General features: G+C 43.7%; 1 protein-coding gene across 1 annotated transcript in view; it reads left to right on the top strand.

The window, feature by feature from the left end:
* LOC134459530 (neuroepithelial cell-transforming gene 1 protein-like) overlaps positions 1-19532 on the top strand; it is a 41726-nt gene that overhangs the window by 20117 nt on the left and 2077 nt on the right. Inside the window, exon 3 of the mRNA XM_063211892.1 lies at positions 1580-1727. Coding sequence (XP_063067962.1) covers positions 1580-1727 — 148 coding nt within the window. The remainder of the gene's footprint in view (positions 1-1579; positions 1728-19532) is intronic.

Raw genomic sequence — 19532 nt, forward strand, 5'->3', positions numbered from 1 at the left:
TTTGTGTGTCCAGAGATTGACATGTCTCCCCCTTCCAATCAGATGCTTGATTAATGAGCTGGGGGTGGGACTAACAGGGTTTATTATTCACATTCAGGTGTAAGGAGCACTGATGACCTTTTAGCCAATCACTGGCTTTGTGTTATGCTAATGAGCCAATGAACAGAAGTGTGTGTACGCGTGTGTGTTTGGGAAGCTATTACTTTTCTATCATATTAGAATCATTTCCAATAACAGGGGGGGAGGAATCCAAGAATTAGTGAAGGGCCTAACATTCCTCTAATGCATGAAAATAAGCCTCACATAGAAGCCGTGCATGCCAACACACTCACACTCACAGGGTCACTCACTCACTCTTTTGTTTACACACGTACACACACTGCTGGTGAACACACACACAGGCATAAACAACTATTGTGTTTCCCTCCCACCTCAGCTGTTGTAAAGTGGGTGCTAATGTTAACGCCTTTAACACCCTCCCACCACCGTCACAGGAACACACACTACCACACACTGACAAGATCCTCCAAGGTGGTCTAGCATCCCCCTGGCTGGCACACAAACACAGTCCCTGCATACCAGGGTTTCTCCCAGCACCTTTATTGCAAAGGCAGCTACGTTGATTAGAAACACCTACCACCTTGACTAGGCCCCTGAAAAGATAAAGATTTCATGTTGTGAAAGTGATTTCACTAACACCCTACCACCCTGACTAGGGATGGCGAAAATTGAAAAAACTCTTAACCGGCTACTGAGACTTATTAATCGGTGGTTAACCGGTTAACCGATAACCTTAAATTACACAACGTTCGCGTGCCTGATATGCACAGCACTGATTAAAATTTTTTTTTTTTGTTGCACAGACAGGACCTGCCATGTCCAGCCACTGTTGCCAGATGGAAAATGCTGAATCATCATACTAAAACCTCAAAATTATCGTTTTTTGGGAGGAAATTATTATTATAATTATTATTATTATTATAATTATTATTATTATTATTAGAACCGGTTAACCGGTGGCAGAACATTTTAACCGGATAAAGTTGATCCGGTCGACTATCGGTTAAACGGTTACCGGTTAACATCCTACCACCCTGACTAACAAAAATTCTGGGGGAAACACTGCATACTGTACTCACTCCCACCACACGCATGCATAAACAGTCTCTGCATTAATATTCACTCACTCACATGCACAAACATTACTCACTCCCAAGCGCCTGCACAAACAATTCTCACTCACACAAGTATGAACAAGCTCAGTCTTTGCATGCACAATGCGTACACAAAGTACAGTCTCTGCGGTCTGCATTATCACAAACCAGGCTAGATGATGTGCTTTTAAAACAAAAAAATGAAAGAAAATCTCAACATGCTGGATGTAACGACAAACATTGTTTTGCTAATCAGGACCCCCCTTTTTTGTGGCTAAAGGTGTGTGTATGTGTGTGTGTGTGTGTGTGTGTGTGTGTGTGTGTGTGTCATGAGTTTCTGTCTTTGACCTGCGTCTGTGACCTTTGTTATCATCATGAAATGTAACGTGTGTGTGTGTGTGTGTGTGTTTTCTCTCTTTCCACAGAAGCGCAAGAGGCGTGAGAAGGACGATGACACCGTCAGCCTGTCCAACTTCGATTTCAAGGTTGGTCACTTAACCATCCCCCAGGCATCAACACACGCACGCATGCACTCACACACACTCAATGACTTTCTCATGAACAGATTCAAAGGTGGGTCCTTTTGTCAACTCTCACAGTCATACACACACACACACACACACACAAACACACTCTCTCTCACACACACACACACACGCACACACACACGGCCGAATTTCAAGGTGGGTCCTTCAGTCAACCCCCACAGCACAGGCATTTATGGGAGTCAACAATGGTCATCACAGTAACACTACACCAACCAAATGTGTACACACACACACACACACACACACACACACACACACACACACACACACACACACACACACACACACACACACACACACACACACACACACACACTTTCCCATGTCCAGGTCAACAGAAGTCACACTGATAAAATCTGGCCACAGAACTGATGCAGTCATTCAGCAGGGTTTTTTTCAGTTGGTGTAACATGACTGTGCTTCGCGCGCACGCACGCACGCACGCACGCACGCACGCACGCACGCACGCACGCACGCACACACACACACACGCACACATCTTCACTTTTATGAAATCCTGCTGTGGTCGGTAAAAGCCACCATACTTTTTGTAACCACAAGAAGGCCTGCACTCATACACCCATTACAACACACCAGCTTTGCGGTTCTCTCTCTCTCTCTCTCTCTCTCTCTCTCTCTCTCTCTCTCTCTCTCTCTCTCTCTCTCTCTCTCTCTCTCTCTCTCTCTCTCTCCTCTCTCTCTCTCTCTCTCTCTCTCTCTCCTCTCTCTCTCTCTCTCTCTCTCTCTCTCTCTCTCTCTCTCTCTCTCTCTCATATACACACACACACACACACACACTGCTGTTGGACAGGAGGGGTAAAGTGCAGAGCACTGAAGATGAATGACTGTAATTAAGTGCTCCACTGCTCATCTAAATGCACTCTGCAGGAAGCCGTATTCAGATGCCTGCTCTGCAGTGCCTGTGCGCGTGGACACACACACAGATAACAGTGCATCAGCAGCATCCATCGGTGTGCCGGCATTATGCCAAGCAAGCCATGCACACACTGCATGGCACAGGCAGGTTAGCCAATCCCGTGCCTCCCACAGTCTGCAGTCATACACATGCACTGTTTTTCTGGACCAATCAGCATCAAGGCTGTCGACAGGTGAGGCATGGCGTAAGCCTGGCAGGCACAGATATCTCCTGTGGGCCGGTGTATATCAAAGACTTGATTTGAGAGATGGAGAAATACAACTTGCGATATGCCCGCATTGTGCTAAGCAAGTCATGCACACAGCGCATGGCACAAGGTAGGTTAGCCAATCCCGTGTGTTCCCAGCAGTCCAGTCATCTGCATGCTTGGCGTCTCTGAACCAATCAGCATTGAGGGTCTGGGCACGTTAGTTAGCAGCATGGAGTAAGCCTCCTCAGGGTATGTTTATATCAAAGGCAGATAGAGATAAATAGAGGAATGGAGAAATAAATAAGGGTGGGTGGGATTAAAACTGTATTTTTTCCTTCCCAAATTAGGGCAAGGGTAACTGGAAAATCAACTAACTCTCTTTTTTCAGGACCTGTATTTTAGTTTTGTTGTGCTGAGGAGTCAGAAGGTGGGGGATGATGTAAGTTTGTCCTCCGGGCATGTTTATATTAATTACATCAATCAGACATAACTGGAGCAATAAATGGAGAGATATATAGGGGTGGAAAAAAACATAACTTATACTGATTAATATTCCAGATTCTTCGGCAGTGGGAGAGCAAAATGAAAATGTTGGGTTAAACGGATGTCAAGTCAGGTCATGTGTACTTTATTGTCAAAAATCTATGTAACAGGGTTTGCACAGAAGATTGAAATTGCGTTTGACCAGTCTCCAACATGTAGTTAAACTAAACATGCATATAAAACATTGACAAAAATCGTGCCAAGCGCTGTCTTCAGTTTCCTTCAATGCCCAGCGTTGGCACACACACGCACACACATGCACGCACGCACGCACGCACGCACGCACGCACGCACGCACGCACGCACGCACGCACGCACGCACACACACACACACACACACACACACACACACACACACACACACACACACACACACACACACACACACACACACACACACACTCACACAGAAACTGTGCAGTAAAAACATACATGAATGATGATGATGGATAAAGACATAGAGAAACCTAGTGGGAGCATGGATAAATACGTGATTTATCTTGAGTTTTAAAATGGCTGATTCTCTTTTGGTTTGGAGTGCTAAGGCAGATGGAGAGAAACACACACACACACACACATACACAGGTACACACACACAGACGCACACCGCACTTTCTACCTGCACTAAACACACACACACACACACACACACACACACACACACGCACACAAAACACATACAAACACACACACACACATACTGCTGCTGGTGTATTTAAATAAAAACCTTTTTTAATTATTTATTTCTTCAAATGCTACTATTACTATGTCAGAACGCTATAAAGGACTTTTAGGAAAAAGAACAACAAAATACCTCCTCTTAATGTATGTTCTCTACAAGTCTTCTGTTGTCCAGTCTTGCACTTTAAATGTCTGTATGAGCAATGTCTACGTCCATACTGTCTATGTCCATGTATGAGTACTGTCTATGTCTATACTGTCTATGTCCTTACCTAGATTAGTCTATGTCTGCATGGGAGAGCAAGAAACGCAATTTCAAATTCTTTGTATGACCAGTGCATGTAAAGAAATTGACTATAAACTTGACTTGACTTGACTTGACTTGAAAGATAAGTGGTTGGAAAAACAACCTAATTTATCTTATCCTCACTTGTAAAAAAAAGAGGTGATCTGTCCGTGGTAGTGCAAAGGTCAACTGAAAACTTTAAACATTTCTGCCTAGCATGACTCTTTCCACTTCATATATCAAAGATGGATAAAGAGTTAGAGCGTAATGTGGGGATAAATATGTTTATGTTTTGTTTTTGTTTTTTGCTGTAAAATATTTGCTTTACATATTTTCTATTAGGGGTAGAGCAAAATGCAGCTTAGAATGTTGGTGGTGGGTTATATTCTAAGCTCTTGATAACTTCCTGATATGTTTATATCTAAGACAGAGAAAGAGATTGAGAGATAGAGAAAGAGATAAGTGGATAAATAGGCTACTATTCCTCCTTGCGTGCACAATAGAGATATTCTTATCAGTGGCAGTGCAAAGGACAACAGAAAACTTGAGTGATGGTTTGGGCTCCAGCCATTTGTTTCCTGACTTTTGTACATGCTATAGCCCATATGTTTCTGATAACTCTACAATGACAACAGAAGTCCTGAATTATTGTTTCAGCTTCGTAAACAAATACACGTGCATAAAAAAACTGTTTAGCAGTTGTCAAAGCAACACAATCTTTAACAACAGGATGTGCAAGACAAAAGGGTTTAAGGGTAAAGCATCTAGTAAGGAAGCCTTGGCAAGCCAAAGCCAAGAACAGCTTACAGGAGACATGCTCCGAATTAATGAAAGGAAATTGCCACTGGCCAATGCAGTGCGCGCGCACACACACACACACACACACACACACACACACACACACACACACACACACACACACACACACACACACACACACACACACACACACACAGACAGACCCCCCATTGACTTCCACTCATATTAACCCTAACAATAACGATTCAGGGTCCAGGATTTGGGCCCCACATTGAGCGAGGGCCACACTTTGTTGGTGTGCTCCAATAGCAGGGGCCTCACAAAGGTATATTGGTGCAGTACACACACACACACACACACACACACACACACACACACACACACACACACACACACACACACACACACACACACACACACACACACACACTTTTCCCAGGGTCGTTGCAGTTGCCGCCCCTGCTCACGTGTGGGACAGATTAAAATACTTTGCGGTGTTGTTCTCTGGTTTGTAAATCACTGTGACAAGGGGGGGATCTCCTCCATTTGTGTTCAAACAAGCTACTACATCATGAGAAACTAGTCCAGTTCCATGCAGTTCTCAGGTTACTGATCAAACACACGGTTCCCAGACCACTGCTGCTTGCTACTCCCCCTGGTCACATGCGCGAGTGTGTGTGAGATGGTGAATTGCAGGTGTGTTCACTGTGTAGTCTGCAGTAGTGTACAATCACAATGACTAAGTTAAAGGAATCTTGTCCATTTAGGTCAGGGGTGGGGAATCTGTCTTGAGGCTATCTTATCAATCTGGCCCCCAATATAAGTGTAATGTTGTGCAATTTCACATGAAAGATGACTTGTTTTGTTAAGAAATCTCAGAATTTACATTTGCAATACAATTCAGTTATTTATTTTTTTCAGGGTTCCGAGTTATGGTAGGGTCTGTGTGTGTGTGTGAGATGGTGAATTGCAGGTGTGTGCACTGAGTACTGTAGTCAATAGCAGTGAATCGCATTTGACATAAAGGAATCTCTTCCATTTAGATAAAAAATAGCTACCATATGAGAAAATAGTCCAGTTCCATACCTCTACTGTAGTGTTGGCACACCCCTTTTCCCATGCCTCTGCTGTTGTAGCCGTCATTGCTGTGTGTGGGATGGGGTGAAATACAGGTGTGTGACTGTGCACTTCAGTGTGGAGAGGTGTGTAATCAGAATGACAAATGAAGATCTTCCATTAGTGGTCAAAGGACTTGTGATTTACGGTAGCCACCTGGTCCAGTGGCATGCAAGCTAATAGCTGCTCTTACAGCCACGATCTTGAGCAATGAGATTCTTCATAGACATTGGCTATGAAGACATTGTGGGCAGCCGTGGCGTAGTGGTTAAGGAGATGGGCTTTAGATCAGAGGGTTGCAGGTTCAAATCCCACCCTTACCACTCCCCACCACACTCCGTGGCTGAGGCACCTAACCCCACACTGCTCCAGGGACTGTAACCTATACCCTGTCCTTAAAAAAATATGTGTAAATCGTTTTGAATTTAAAAAGCGTCAGCTAAGTGCAATGTAATGTAATGTAGACATTGGCTACACTTTCATTAGTTCTCCTTTGGAGAATGGTCTCTGCCTTGGGTTGGTCCCTACGTATTCATCTATGGCTGAAGTGGACTTGAGCAAAGCATCCTACCCTGCATTCCTCTAGGGGCTGTATCCCTGTACCAAAACAAGTGGCTTTTGAGTAGGGATGCACGATGGCAAAAATTTCGTCCGATACCGATATCCGATTATGATATTGCGTTTTTGGCCGATGACCGATATTAACCGATACCGATGTTTTTCTTTCTTTAAAAAAAAAAAAAGAGATGACAATGATGCAAACAAACAGAATTTTTCAATGTCGTCTTATTTCCAAAAACACTTTTTAACTCCCTGTGATAATTAGATAAAAAATAGAGACAAAATAGAAGACAAACAGTGAAAGTCATCGTCACGTCCATTCTTTTAGAACCGTAACATATATTAAAAAAAAACATCGGCGTTAACATCGGCCCAGTTTTACCCATCAGGCCGATGTCCGATGTGTTGAATATTGGCCGATATCGGCCGATACCGATACATCTGGCCGATACATCGTGCATCCCTACTTTTGATGAAATGGCATCAGCTGTTTAAGTGTGATTTAATGTAGTGTACCGGCAGTAGTGTAATGGCTTGGTGTCCTGTGTCACCCTCTGGAAAGGTCACTCCAGGGCCAGTCTTTGCATTGATGAAGTCTGTTGCTGCTGCGGTTACTGCTGCGACACAACACAGCACTGCACGGCACTGCATGCTCCGCCATTCACCATTCCCTCCCAGCCCAGGAAGTCGGCCAGTGTCCCAGACTTTGTTTTCACCGTGGCCAATTGCGACTGTTTGTGTGTGTGTGTGTGTGTGTGTGTGTGTGTGTGTGTGTGTGTGTGTGTGTCTGTGTGTGTGTGTGTGTGTGTGTGTGTGTGTGTGTGTGTGTGTGTGTGTGTGTGTGTGTGTGTGTGTGTGTGTGTGTGTGTGTGTGTGTGTGTGTGTGTGTGTGTGTGTGTGTGTGTGTGTGTGTTGGGACTTTAATCTTCCCTGCTGCGAGCCCTTTTCCGGAGTTTATCCAGCCCCGTGCTTCATCTCCGACGGAACATTTGCAATCAACCCTAGTGGAAAAAAGAGACAGAAACTGTGTGTGTGTTGGTGTGTGTGTGTTCGCACACAATTTGTTGCTCTTTCGAAAAAGGCCTAAGTGCAGTTTGACAGTGATGGCTAAAGCGTGGGTCTGTGCTTGTGTTTCCATCGGTCTCCATAGTAACCCATAGTCACTGTCTGTGTCATCGCTACACACACCCCACGCTTTGCTATCCGTCACGAAAACAAAACACACACACACACTTAAACTCTCAGCGTATTTGCCAATTCAATGGAAGGCAAGTGTGTGTAGTGAAATAACATTTTGATGACAGCCAGGTTGTAGGAATCGCTCCTCAATGTCAACAAGGAACTGGGTGAGGTGGAGGGTAGAGGTTGCGGTTGAGGCTGAGGCAAGGCAGAGCCAGACGGGATCTCCTACCTGCTTTTGTTTGAAGTTTCACTGCCAGGCCCCAGCTGGACAAAGCCCCATGTTTATGTTTATAAAGCCTACTGTTAAGTGCTGGCTAGTAGTACACTAGGGCAGTGGTTCCCAACCTATGGGTCGGGACCCAACCTATGGGTCGCCAAAGATCCACGGGGGGTCGCGAAGCCCTCTTGAGTTTAAGGGGTTTCATTTTAATACCATATGTAGCCCATGTTGAATAAATGACAAATGCATAGAAGCAACAACATTTCATTGCTACATTAAACATTTATTCTGTTTTTGAACAAAGACGAATTGAGGAATAAAATGATGACTAAAATGAGTTTTCGGAGGAGTCAGAGCGTATCGAGTGACTTCCTCTCATGCGGGCGCTGGGTCACTAAAGCTTACAATAGTAAAAACGTGGGTCCTTGAAGAAAAAGGTTGGGAACCACTGCACTAGGGCCTGTGCAGACCAGTCAGTGTAGCCACGTTTTCAACAGTGTCCGTAATATCCTCTGAGATTAACTGAGTATTTCTACTTTACTTTACTATGTATGTCATTGATGCTACGTGGTGCTAATTTTACTCCTGCCTATCACAGTCATAATTCTGTACAGTGATGTAAAAAACTGTGCTACCATACTATTAACTTGGCCTATAGGTGTTCACAGTTTTGCTGCTAAAACATGTGCAGACCAATACACAACTTTTGACTGCCTCAAATGCCACATCCTTAGTATCAGCTTCATACGTGTTTGTTTTGGGGTTACCATTGCCGACCATGGTCAAACCGTGGTTAAACACATTCCTTCAACCCTTTTATAGAAATTGTTCTGGGTCCTGTAATTTTTTCTGAACGGCGGTGTGATTTTTTTTTAGCTGACCTGTACTCGTTCACAGATTCTGATAATACGGCGATAATGGCGGTAGCTTAGAAATGATGTCAGCGTAACATTGTGTTCCATGTCTAGAAATACCCCACAACATGAAGGTATTTGGATTGAATCATTAGTGGGCTTTGCTGATTAAAGATGTAAATTAATTAAATTGGTTTCCAAGAAGTTAATTAACCTAATCCTCTTTGTGGTCTCCTGTCTTAAACCTATTGAGTTGCTATTATAAACTACCAACAGATTTGCCATTACATCGACTTTTACGTTCGGTTTGCTTTTGCCAGAAATGTACACCCACCAGTCCTAGGTTTCGGGGAGGTCTGAATGAGTGGGCTGACATTTTGTGTGTGTGTGTGTGGGTGTCTAGTCAGATAAGAATGTGAGGAGTGCCAAGATACTGGCTTATTGGCTAATCTCATTTATAAACAGTCTCTCTGGAGACCGCATATACACAGGCTGGACAAGAAACGGCTCCTTTGTTTGGTGCAGAGGGCAATGATTAAGCACACGCATACACAAAAGTGCTTTTGCTTCCAAAAGTTTCAGTTCTTCTGACACGTTTTTCTGGTTGAGTGTGAGTCTGTGTTGGTGTTTGTGTGTGTCCATCCAGTCTAGCTTTCTTCCTTTGGCTAAACAGGTTTCTGCACCTGACCATTTGTGCACCGGCACTCAGCCACTCATAAATACCAACACACACACACACACACACACACACACACACACACACACACACACACACACACACACACACACACACACACACACACACACACACACACAGATTCCTCTAGTGTGTGAAAGGTCCGTCTGGTTCGTCTGCTTGCCCTCTCACCGACTGGCCTCCACTCACTCTTCACCTCACCTGGGTAGGTAGGTGCATCACCTGAACCTGCATGTGTCTATGTCTGTTGCCACAGCAAACACTAGCCGACATGGACAAACTCTTTTTCGGCGAAAATGACGAAAGCCACCATGGTCAAAGTCACGTCTGACTGCTTCGTTCCTTGAAAGTTTCCATTAGAATCCTTTCTTTTTCGTTTGACCGCCCCCATCTGTATTCTGTATCTTCAGACCACCTTCTCTCTCTTTTTCCCAAGAAGAGCCCCCTCCCCCTCCCTCTTTCTCCTATGGGTTCATGTGAAGGAATTGTCGGTAGGACTGTGGGAAATGGGTCCATTTTTAGCCCTGTGCCATGTAGGGACTCTACCATGTGGGGCTTTTTACTGCCACGATGGCCTTCAGCAGAAGTGGTCCACACATATCCAGGAAGAGCGAGTCCCAGGAAGAACGCACTCCAGGCTTTTTTGAGAACTGCTGTCGTTGAATGATGTTGTGGGGCTCAGCTGATTGGTTCTTTGTCAGGAATGGAATTCAGTTGATTTGTTTACTACCGGTAGTTATTTACTAGTGTGGGCGTGATGGTGTAGTAGTACTGGTTGTGGTATTGGTATGTATATTATTATCTTGCCCCTATCTATTTTTCTCCAAAACGCATGACTCCTGTCTTTTACATCGTATACTGGTGGGTTCATCATGTGAAACCCGGGAGAAGTTTGCATGTCCACCTTCACTTGAACCATGTAGGGATTACTACTACTACTACTACTACTACTACTACTACTACTAACACTACTACTACTACTACATAACACTTAGCTGACCCCTTTTTCATCCAAAGCAACTTAGAGTTATTTTGAGTACAGGATGTTAGTTACAGTCCCTGGAGCAGTGTGGGTATAGGTGCCTAGCTCAACCACCTCTGCCATAGAGTGAGAGGGAGTGAAGGGTGCAATTCAAACCTGCAACCCTCTGATCTAAAGCCCATATCCTTAACCACTAGGCCATGGCTGACTTCCACTATGAAGGCCTTCAGTAGAACCAGACTAACATATCCAGGAAGAGTAGAGTACCAACCAGAGAGAGTAGAGAGAGAGATGTTCCATTGGCCCATTGTTTCCTGGTTCTATTATGGCCCCCCTTAGGCAGACCTAGGCAGACCTAAGGACTGTTCTATTCATTGAAGGAGCATTATGACACGGCCCTTTAGGCAGACCAGAACCTGGTCGCGTTAGGTGCCCATAGAAACCTATTATGTTGGCATATCTCTATACTTAAAGAATCTCTGGTACCAACACCCTCGAAGATGTTCGGAGAACAGCAGTTGATGCTGTGGTGCAGAATCGGTTCCTCCTTCTTTGTGAGTAGCAGTGGCTGGGGTGGTGGCATTGGTATTACGCTGTTTCTTTGAGTGTCCACTTATGGACTACTACATAGAGTGTATATTGCTTTGTGCCAGTCCGTGCAGTATGTGAACGGATTTAGCCAGTGTGTGTGTCATCAGAATCCACCTTCGTGACCAAGCACAAACATGTACAGTGAGTTTGGCTTTGGTAGATGTTAGGCCCCTACACTCACTGTAAGCAATAACATGCTGCAATATACACAATACAATAAATGCAATAGACAACTGAAGCAGTGTGGTGGATTGTATCTTCCGGTAAGCAGGAAATCTCTATAGACAGGTCCACTGGCGCCTGTCCCACTGAGACCCAGAACTCTCACGGTTAGGAAGTCACCGTTACAAAAACTGTCTGTCCCCGTCTCTCTCTCTCTCTTTCTCTCTATCTCTATCTCTATCTCTCTCTCTCTCTCTCTCTCTCTCTCTCTCTCTCTCTCTCTCTCTCTCTCTCTCTCTCTCTCTCTCTCTCTCTCTCTCTCTCTCTCTCTCCACACAGCAGTAGCACATACTGTGATTGATGGTGTGTGTCAGACTAGTTCCTGTCGAGATTGAATACTTCCCTACAGCTGCTACGGTGTGTGTGTGTGTGTGTGTGTGTGTGTGTGTGTGTGTGTGTGTGTGTGTGTGTGTGTGTGTGTGTGTGTGTGTGTGTGTGTGTGTGTGTGTGTGTGTGTGTGTGTGTGTGTGTGTGTGTGTGTGTGTGTGTGGAGGGAGACTAAATCAAATATAATATGGTGACAGGTATCAGCTGTGTTTCACTTTATCAGTGTTGTGTCTCTCTGGTCAGTAGGTGAAGGGTGAAACGTCTGAGCTCTCTCTCTTTCCGTCTCTCTGTCTCTCTCTCTCTCTCTCTCTCTCTCTCTCTCTCTCTCTCTCTCTCTCTCTCTCTCTCTCTCTCTCTCTCTCTCTCTCTCTATCAGTCAATTGTGCCGTCCTTTGTCTGAATTCTTCAGAATGCTAGCAAAGTGGCAAAGTTCACATGATTAAATGTAGGCAATACTGTCACCAGTCAAAGCCATATGTGAGTGTCACCAACTGTTTGAAGTGGTGCATTCTTATTGTGTGCGTGTTGTCTGTGTTCTATCTGTTTTGTGGCACAAGGGTGTGTGTGTGTGTGTGCTTCTTAGTAACCTAAAGTGTTTGGTGGCAACGGAGCCTGTGAGAAACACCTTAGATAAACTATTAAGCAACACCAGGAAGTGTGTAAGTGTGTGTGTAAGTGTGTGTGTGTGTGAAAGAGAGAGACTGTGATTTAGAAAGTTCTTAACTCACTTCTCACTCAGCAGAAAACACACATTCTAGGAGACCTGTAATTCAAAGCTATAGCCTTCTCCCTCCTTCCTGTGTCTCTGTCCATATTCTCTTTCCTCTAGCTCTTCTCTCCATCCCTGACTTTCATACCCCCCTCTCTCTCTCTCTCTCTCTTTCTCTCTCTCTTTCTCTCTCTGTCTCTCTCTCTCTCTCTCTCTCTCTCTCTCTCTCTCTCTCTCTCTCTCTCTCTCTCTCTCTCTCTCTCTCTCTCTCTCACTTATGCTTCTTTTTCTGTTTTTACTCGTACTTTACTTGATGTGTGTGTTCCTGGTGCGCTTCCCCTCTCTGAGTCTGGTCATAAACCATATCTTTTAGCCTGGTGTAGAACTCTGCGCTTTCTGCCCCTCATCCTTTCTGAGCTGCTCTGCACCCCTCTCACAACGCACTTCCGTACCTCCAATGTGTCTGTCTACTGTATGCTACCACAGAAAAACTACAATTGTGTGGTATCTCTGTGCAGTCATTGTAAAGCCCCTCACCACTTTTGCCCTGCCCCTCTTCTACTCTACTTCTACTTCTAGCAAAAGGGAATTGACTATGCAGAGCTCCGAACTAAGTATGATGTCTTGGAAATCCTGTTGTCCAGCAGTCCCAAGTAGTTTGTGTAAATTATTGACATGTAGCAGTTTTGTGACTTTTTATTACCACGTTCTTTGCAGATCAAAACATTGATTTAACGTTAGATTTTGATACATTAAAATCATAGTGAGACTCTTTCAGCAACAATGCAGTTGCCCAACCTGGCTTTGTAGGGCAGTATAACCCCTCCGTTTTTGTAGTGTGTGTCCAGTGTCTACTATGTCCTTCTCCTGTTCAGTTCACCCTTGCTCTTTTGCAGTTTTACTAGGTCCTGTAACTAAACACTCTTACTTGTCCCTTGTGTTATGTGATTCTATTTGTACAGTGATATTGGGTCAGCCAGTTCATGATATGCGTAGTGGTTTTGCTATTGGCAAGTCATCTTAGATCAATCAAAGATCAATAAATAGTTTGAAGATCAATAGATTTGCCTTTACATAATATCAACAAAAGAGAATCATTAGACTCACTCAGATCAATCACACATGTCTATAGCTAGAGTTTTGTACTGTGCTGCCAATTCAATTTGCATCTGATCCAAGCATTTTTTGATTATTTTATTTTTTACTTTTCAACTTTAAAAAAAAAAAACGATTTCCGTTTTTTAAAAACGATTTGAAAAACGATTTCCTTTGCATTTTCCTCCTGGAGTAAATACATCCTATAGACAAAAAACCATGAGTGCATGAAAGACAGAGGGATCAAAAGCCTAGTCAAGTTGTTGCAGTTAACTTGGGTTTGGGAGCAATAAAAAAAACCTTCAGAGAAGAGACAGTTGGGATGAGTTAACTGACACTCCCAAGGCTTTTTCATTGCATAGACCCCTGCATGAGGGCCGAATGAAAAGTGTGTTGCAAACAGAAATGATTCACTGTACAGCATTTTTTCATATAAATGACAATGTACTATGTCATGGGTAAAATCGTATGTAATTTCTCAAAATATAAATGGCTGAAATGTAGGCCTATAGTTTCGCCATGCGCCAATGTCATTCTTGCCCCCTGCAATGTCTTTTGACCCCCCCCCAAAAAAAAAAAAAAAGGCCCACGTGAAATAACGCAAATGTACCAAGACGCAGGATGCTGTGTGTGTAAGACTAATTTTCCATAGCAATAAATTATGGCACTTGTGGGTATAGTGGTTGTGTGTGCCAATCCACTTTCCTGTTGCAGTGATGACCTTGGATAGGATACCTGCTGCCTTTACTTCCTTTCCGCCACCATCACCACCCTTTTACAGTAATTATCTTGCTTTTTCTTAAACCATGACTGTACAGTATTTGTCATTGGAAAAAAAATGTTTCAGTTTCATAAAGAGTGACTTTAGGATGGCGCAAACCCTTTTTTTTCCCAGAATCATGATTCTAACTTTCACTTTCACCATATTGCCTATAGGGGAAAAGTCTAGTGATGGGAGCTAGAGGTTTTTGTGTTTTCCATAAGCACGTTGTGATCCCACAATCGTAAACCAGAGACTTTTGAGTTGGAATTCCATGACGGTAATAGAAGTATTTTAGCAACTCACACTGGACGTGAATAAGCACGTCCTGTCCTGACGTTTGGAAATACATATGACGGGCGAATGGGCAGACATGGTCATTTTTTACTAGAAGGATCCTTCTGAACAATAAGTTAATGCACTTATAAAAAAAAGCTTTTTTTCCTGCAGTGCTTGGGGTCATTTCACCACTACAACAGAAGACATTGATTTAAAAATGCAACACATGAAATGGCAAATGAGTCACAATCAAGTTGCAAGAAAGAATCTTGCTCTCATATCTCATATGCCAGTGCAAGGATTTCACCACTTTAGAATGAACAATGTCTGTGCGGTGGAATCCGATTAAATTAAATTATTTTAATGTTTAAAATCGTATTAATTCTTACGCTCTTTTTACTTTGACACTGATTTACAGTATTTAACCAGAAAGGGGTGTCAACTGTTGTAGTAGTTGCAGGCACTTCCCCCAGGGAGTACAGTCATAGCCCCCCAGCTGACATGGTGCCAAGTAACTGTCCAGTAGCTAGCATGAGGAGTTTTTAGAACCTTCCAATTGTTTGGAATTTCTGTACCGTGGAATCCTACCGTTTGTTTTACATGTAAGCTGTTCCGTGTTTGTTCTTATTTAATCAGAAAAGGGCTGTGACGATTTACCGCAACGATTTCTCCAGACAGTCCTGGCAGACAAGGACACACAACCAAGAACATTAAGTCCAATAGCTACTACTACAACCAATTAAGCATGTTGATTTGCATCAATCCCCAAGTAACCATGTCATATGCCAACCCATTTTTTATTGCAACAGTTCAAAGACACTTCTAGGTGCTGGGAAAATGCAGGAGTACTTGAAATACTTCAAAAGTTTAACGCAGACTTTTTGCTTGTTTATTCAGAGCGAACAACCTGTTTCGCCTCTGTGTGTCATCAGGTTCGCCCAGGCATTTCATCATTTTTAGAAGGGGACCATTTTCTGTTTGGATTCTCTTGGTTGATTGTACAGTGTAACACTGCTTTTTAAATTGAATCAAATGTGCAGACAATACACAACACTATGTCTGTCTGTCTGTCTGTCTGACTGTCTGTCGTAAACAAGTTTGCTGTTTGGAAGGTATTCACGCAGCGAAGGACTGTGGACCCTTTTTTATTATTTACAAATAAAATTAATTCTTAGTTACACTAGCACTTATTCTAGAGAGCCTCAGACGACACAGGCCTGGTAGACATGGACACGCAGCCAAGAGTCCAATAGGAAATACAAGCATCAATCATGTTGATTGGTAAGCAAGTACCAAATAACAATGTCACATATGCCAACACAAAGACTATTTTTAGAAGGGACATTGTTTGCATTCCCTTTGTGCTTCTGCGTTGGAATCTTGTCTATTTCTGTTGTATTTATTTAACAAAGAACAGTCCCCACTGGGTGAATGTTCTTCTTCCAGGTAGTCCTGGACAAACACGCGCAGACCTGCACATACAACCAAGTGTGGTAGACATGGACTACACACTAATGCCAAATAGAAAACAGGAATAATCATGTTGATTGTGGTCAAGCAACAATGCCAAACGCCAGCAGGAACAGACCTTGTTTAGAGGGGTCATTTTTAGGTTTCCGTTGGGACTGGAGTCATGCTGTTTATATTTTGATTTGTTTAACCTGAAAAAAGGTCCCACGGAATTACAGTTACTCATGCCCAATTACACTGAATCTAATAAATACCAAAGATTGTTCTCTGGAAATACAGCCAATCAATCAAATTGAAGTACTAAGTAACCATGTCTCATACAGGCCACGACGAAGAGCCCATTTTTTGAAAGGACATGTTTTTTTTTGGGATTTCCGTTGTGATTGTTCCAGTGAATCGTTTTGTTTAGGTTACATTAAGGCAGATTTACCTCAAGGGAAAACATCCCACTGAGTTTCGGCAACTCCTCTTTCAGGGACTCCTCTTGTCAGGGAAAGAGTGGGCGGCAAATGTTAAAAGCCTACAACAAACATGGACATGAAATCACCAGAAGAAATCTACGGAAAAGGCAACACGTTCAAGAGAAACTTAGTGACGTCAAACTTAAGATATAAATAAATATATAAATATTTAGATATAGACTAAATTGCTGGATGCCAATTACATGCACACACAAAATGGTAAAGAAAAACAGTTCTACAGTTTTGTTCAGATGTATAAAAGAGACGTATGGTAAAGAGCAGGGCCACACCATGATCTTAGCCGTGTGCCCGCTCTGCCCCCTGCAAACTGCACATTGGCCTTTCAACACACACCAGTGCACTGCAGAGACTCAATGGAGATGATTGGATCCCCTCAGCCCGCACGCACACACACACACACACACACACACACACACACACACACCAGGGCTCCAGAGTGCGACCAATTTGGTCGCATATGCGCCCATTTTTTTCAATGGTGCGCCTAAAAAATATTTTTAGGCGCACCGGTGCGACCAGCCATCAGTAGAACAAAATCAATTACCAAACAACCGTTTTAATGGACATAAAATTAATAGTCATTCTACAGTAGTGGCCCATCACAAAAATAAATGCGGTCGATGTCGATGCGGTCATTCCTTCAACTCCGCTGAACTACCGGTATCTTTCTCCCCCTTCCTCGTTCACAGGCAGCCCGACGTTTCAGAATAGAATGTTCGACTTTGCTCAACTATCCGAGTTCACATGTGCCAGCGAGTTTTGTGTTCTCAACCAGGCGAGTTTTGCAACGGACGAGAGTTACAATCACGGTAAAAACAGCAAAATGACTTGAGGATGTTTCAAACACGAGAGAGTCACAATCACGGGGAAACACTAACTGGCTTGAGCGGATATTAAACATTTGCCACACAAAAACGCAGGCGGGTGCGGATAATTGCCCGTTTCAGCCGCGTGCAGAGCTGGCCAAACAACAGGTGACGCGCTAGTCTGTCGGGACTTCTGTGAGAGTTTTTTGATAGCGACTCGGGCAGGCTACATAGGCTACTGCTGCCTATCTATCAGTCGGCAAGGCATCGTTCATGCACCTCGAGACAGCACGAGAGAGAGGGAGAGAGAGAGAGAGAGAGTGGGCGAGCGAGCGCACTAGTGCTGTCGTGTCTGTTCGTAGCGCTTGCTAAGATACCACAATCATTATGCAGAGGGAGAGCGCTCAAAAACGGGGAAACAGACAAAACCCAATTCACCTCAGATTCCGCTGTAAACATAGGCTAGGCTATTTGTGTCTAATGATTTTAAAAATCGTGACATTTTAGCAGGGTTTGTTAAAAAAAAATCTATCCATCTATCCATCCATCCATCTATCTTCATATTGTAACTGTGCTTGTGCCGTGTGCGTAGCCTTATTGCAGAAAAGGCTGGTATGTTGATCTTACTAGTCAAACATATACTGACTAAAAGGCTACTAATTTGGTCTTTTCCACCAGCCAAACTGCTTGTAGCCAAGACGTGTTAGTTAGGTAGCCTACTGTCATGTCTTTTATAATGAGCACATTTGGAAGACTAGCCTATGAAACATGAAAGGCTCCAGGTCTTTTAAAATATAGCAACAATAATAATAATAATAATAATAATAATAATTATTATTATTATTATTTTTGCTATTGTTGTTATTTTTAATTCTTATTTTTTAAAGCTGAGATGCGTGTGTGTATGGGGTAGTGAAAACATTTGGGTGCACCTAAATTTTGTGCTGGTGCACCTAAAAAAAATTTTTAGGCGCACCAGTGCAACCAGTGCAAAAAGTTAGTCTGGAGCCCTGCACTGACAGACGCCGGGACAAAGCTGATTGGGACATATGCACCGTGCGTGTGTGTGTTCGAAGGCATTGGTGGTTGGGTTTTTGGCTTCTCCAGAAGACATCCAAAAGAATGTTGTTGAGCGTCTGTAGGTTCACTCCCAAAACCAAAACAACTTGACTGATTGTTTTGCAATATTGTGTCTCGGCCCAAGGGCAGTCATCAATAGTTGTCTGTATTAGTTGCACCTCTGTGGAGGCGGTGATGGTTGGCAATGACGCTCATGCAGAGCCCCTATGGGCTTGCATCATACCAGACAAGGTGTGCAATCATGGCCTGATCACAGAACTTTTCAGTCAGTCAGTCGGAAGTTGTGTGCGTCTGCCTTGTGTAACGTCTTTGTGTGGGTCTTGAGCCTTCAGGTTGTCAATATCTCGCTCCACAGGTTTTGCAACACACGCACATACACACATGCACGCACCTAGATTTGGGGATCTCAAAAGTAACCCCCATTGTCCACATTTGCAATCTGTTGTTCTCTTGTCCACCACCAGAGGGCACCACTTGCTCATACTCATGCAGGCTCCGTGAGGCCCTTGTGAATAGACCACAGCCGCAGCCACTCACACCATCAGCCATCCAGTCACCCAGTTCACACCTCACAATGTGACACGCGTTGCGTACGCGCACACACAGGCACACTAATTCACAAGCTCGACGGGAACGAAGTGGGTTACTTTGTAAGGTGTAAACAGTATTGAGGTGTCAGTGAGAGTGTGTGTGCGCAGAAGGGCTAGTCTGGTTGTTTCACCACCCCCACCCCACCCCCAAAAACACCTCTGCAGATGTCTGTTTGACACCTCCATATTGACTCAGGAGCATAAGTTGATGGTTCCAGTCTGTGTTTGGTGTGTCTGTTTTTTTTTATGAATAGACAAAGGGTGAAGAAAATGTCTCCACATGCACGCAGGTAAAACGTGACAAAGACATAATCTCCTTGGTTGCAAATGCGGGGTTCTCTTTCATTAAAAACAGTCCCGGTTTCCATCGTCTTTCAACTTGAGATGAAATGAAACCCTCACTCACTAATT

The sequence above is a fragment of the Engraulis encrasicolus genome, chromosome 12, assembly GCF_034702125.1.
Source record: "Engraulis encrasicolus isolate BLACKSEA-1 chromosome 12, IST_EnEncr_1.0, whole genome shotgun sequence".
NCBI classification, from domain to species: domain Eukaryota; kingdom Metazoa; phylum Chordata; class Actinopteri; order Clupeiformes; family Engraulidae; genus Engraulis; species Engraulis encrasicolus.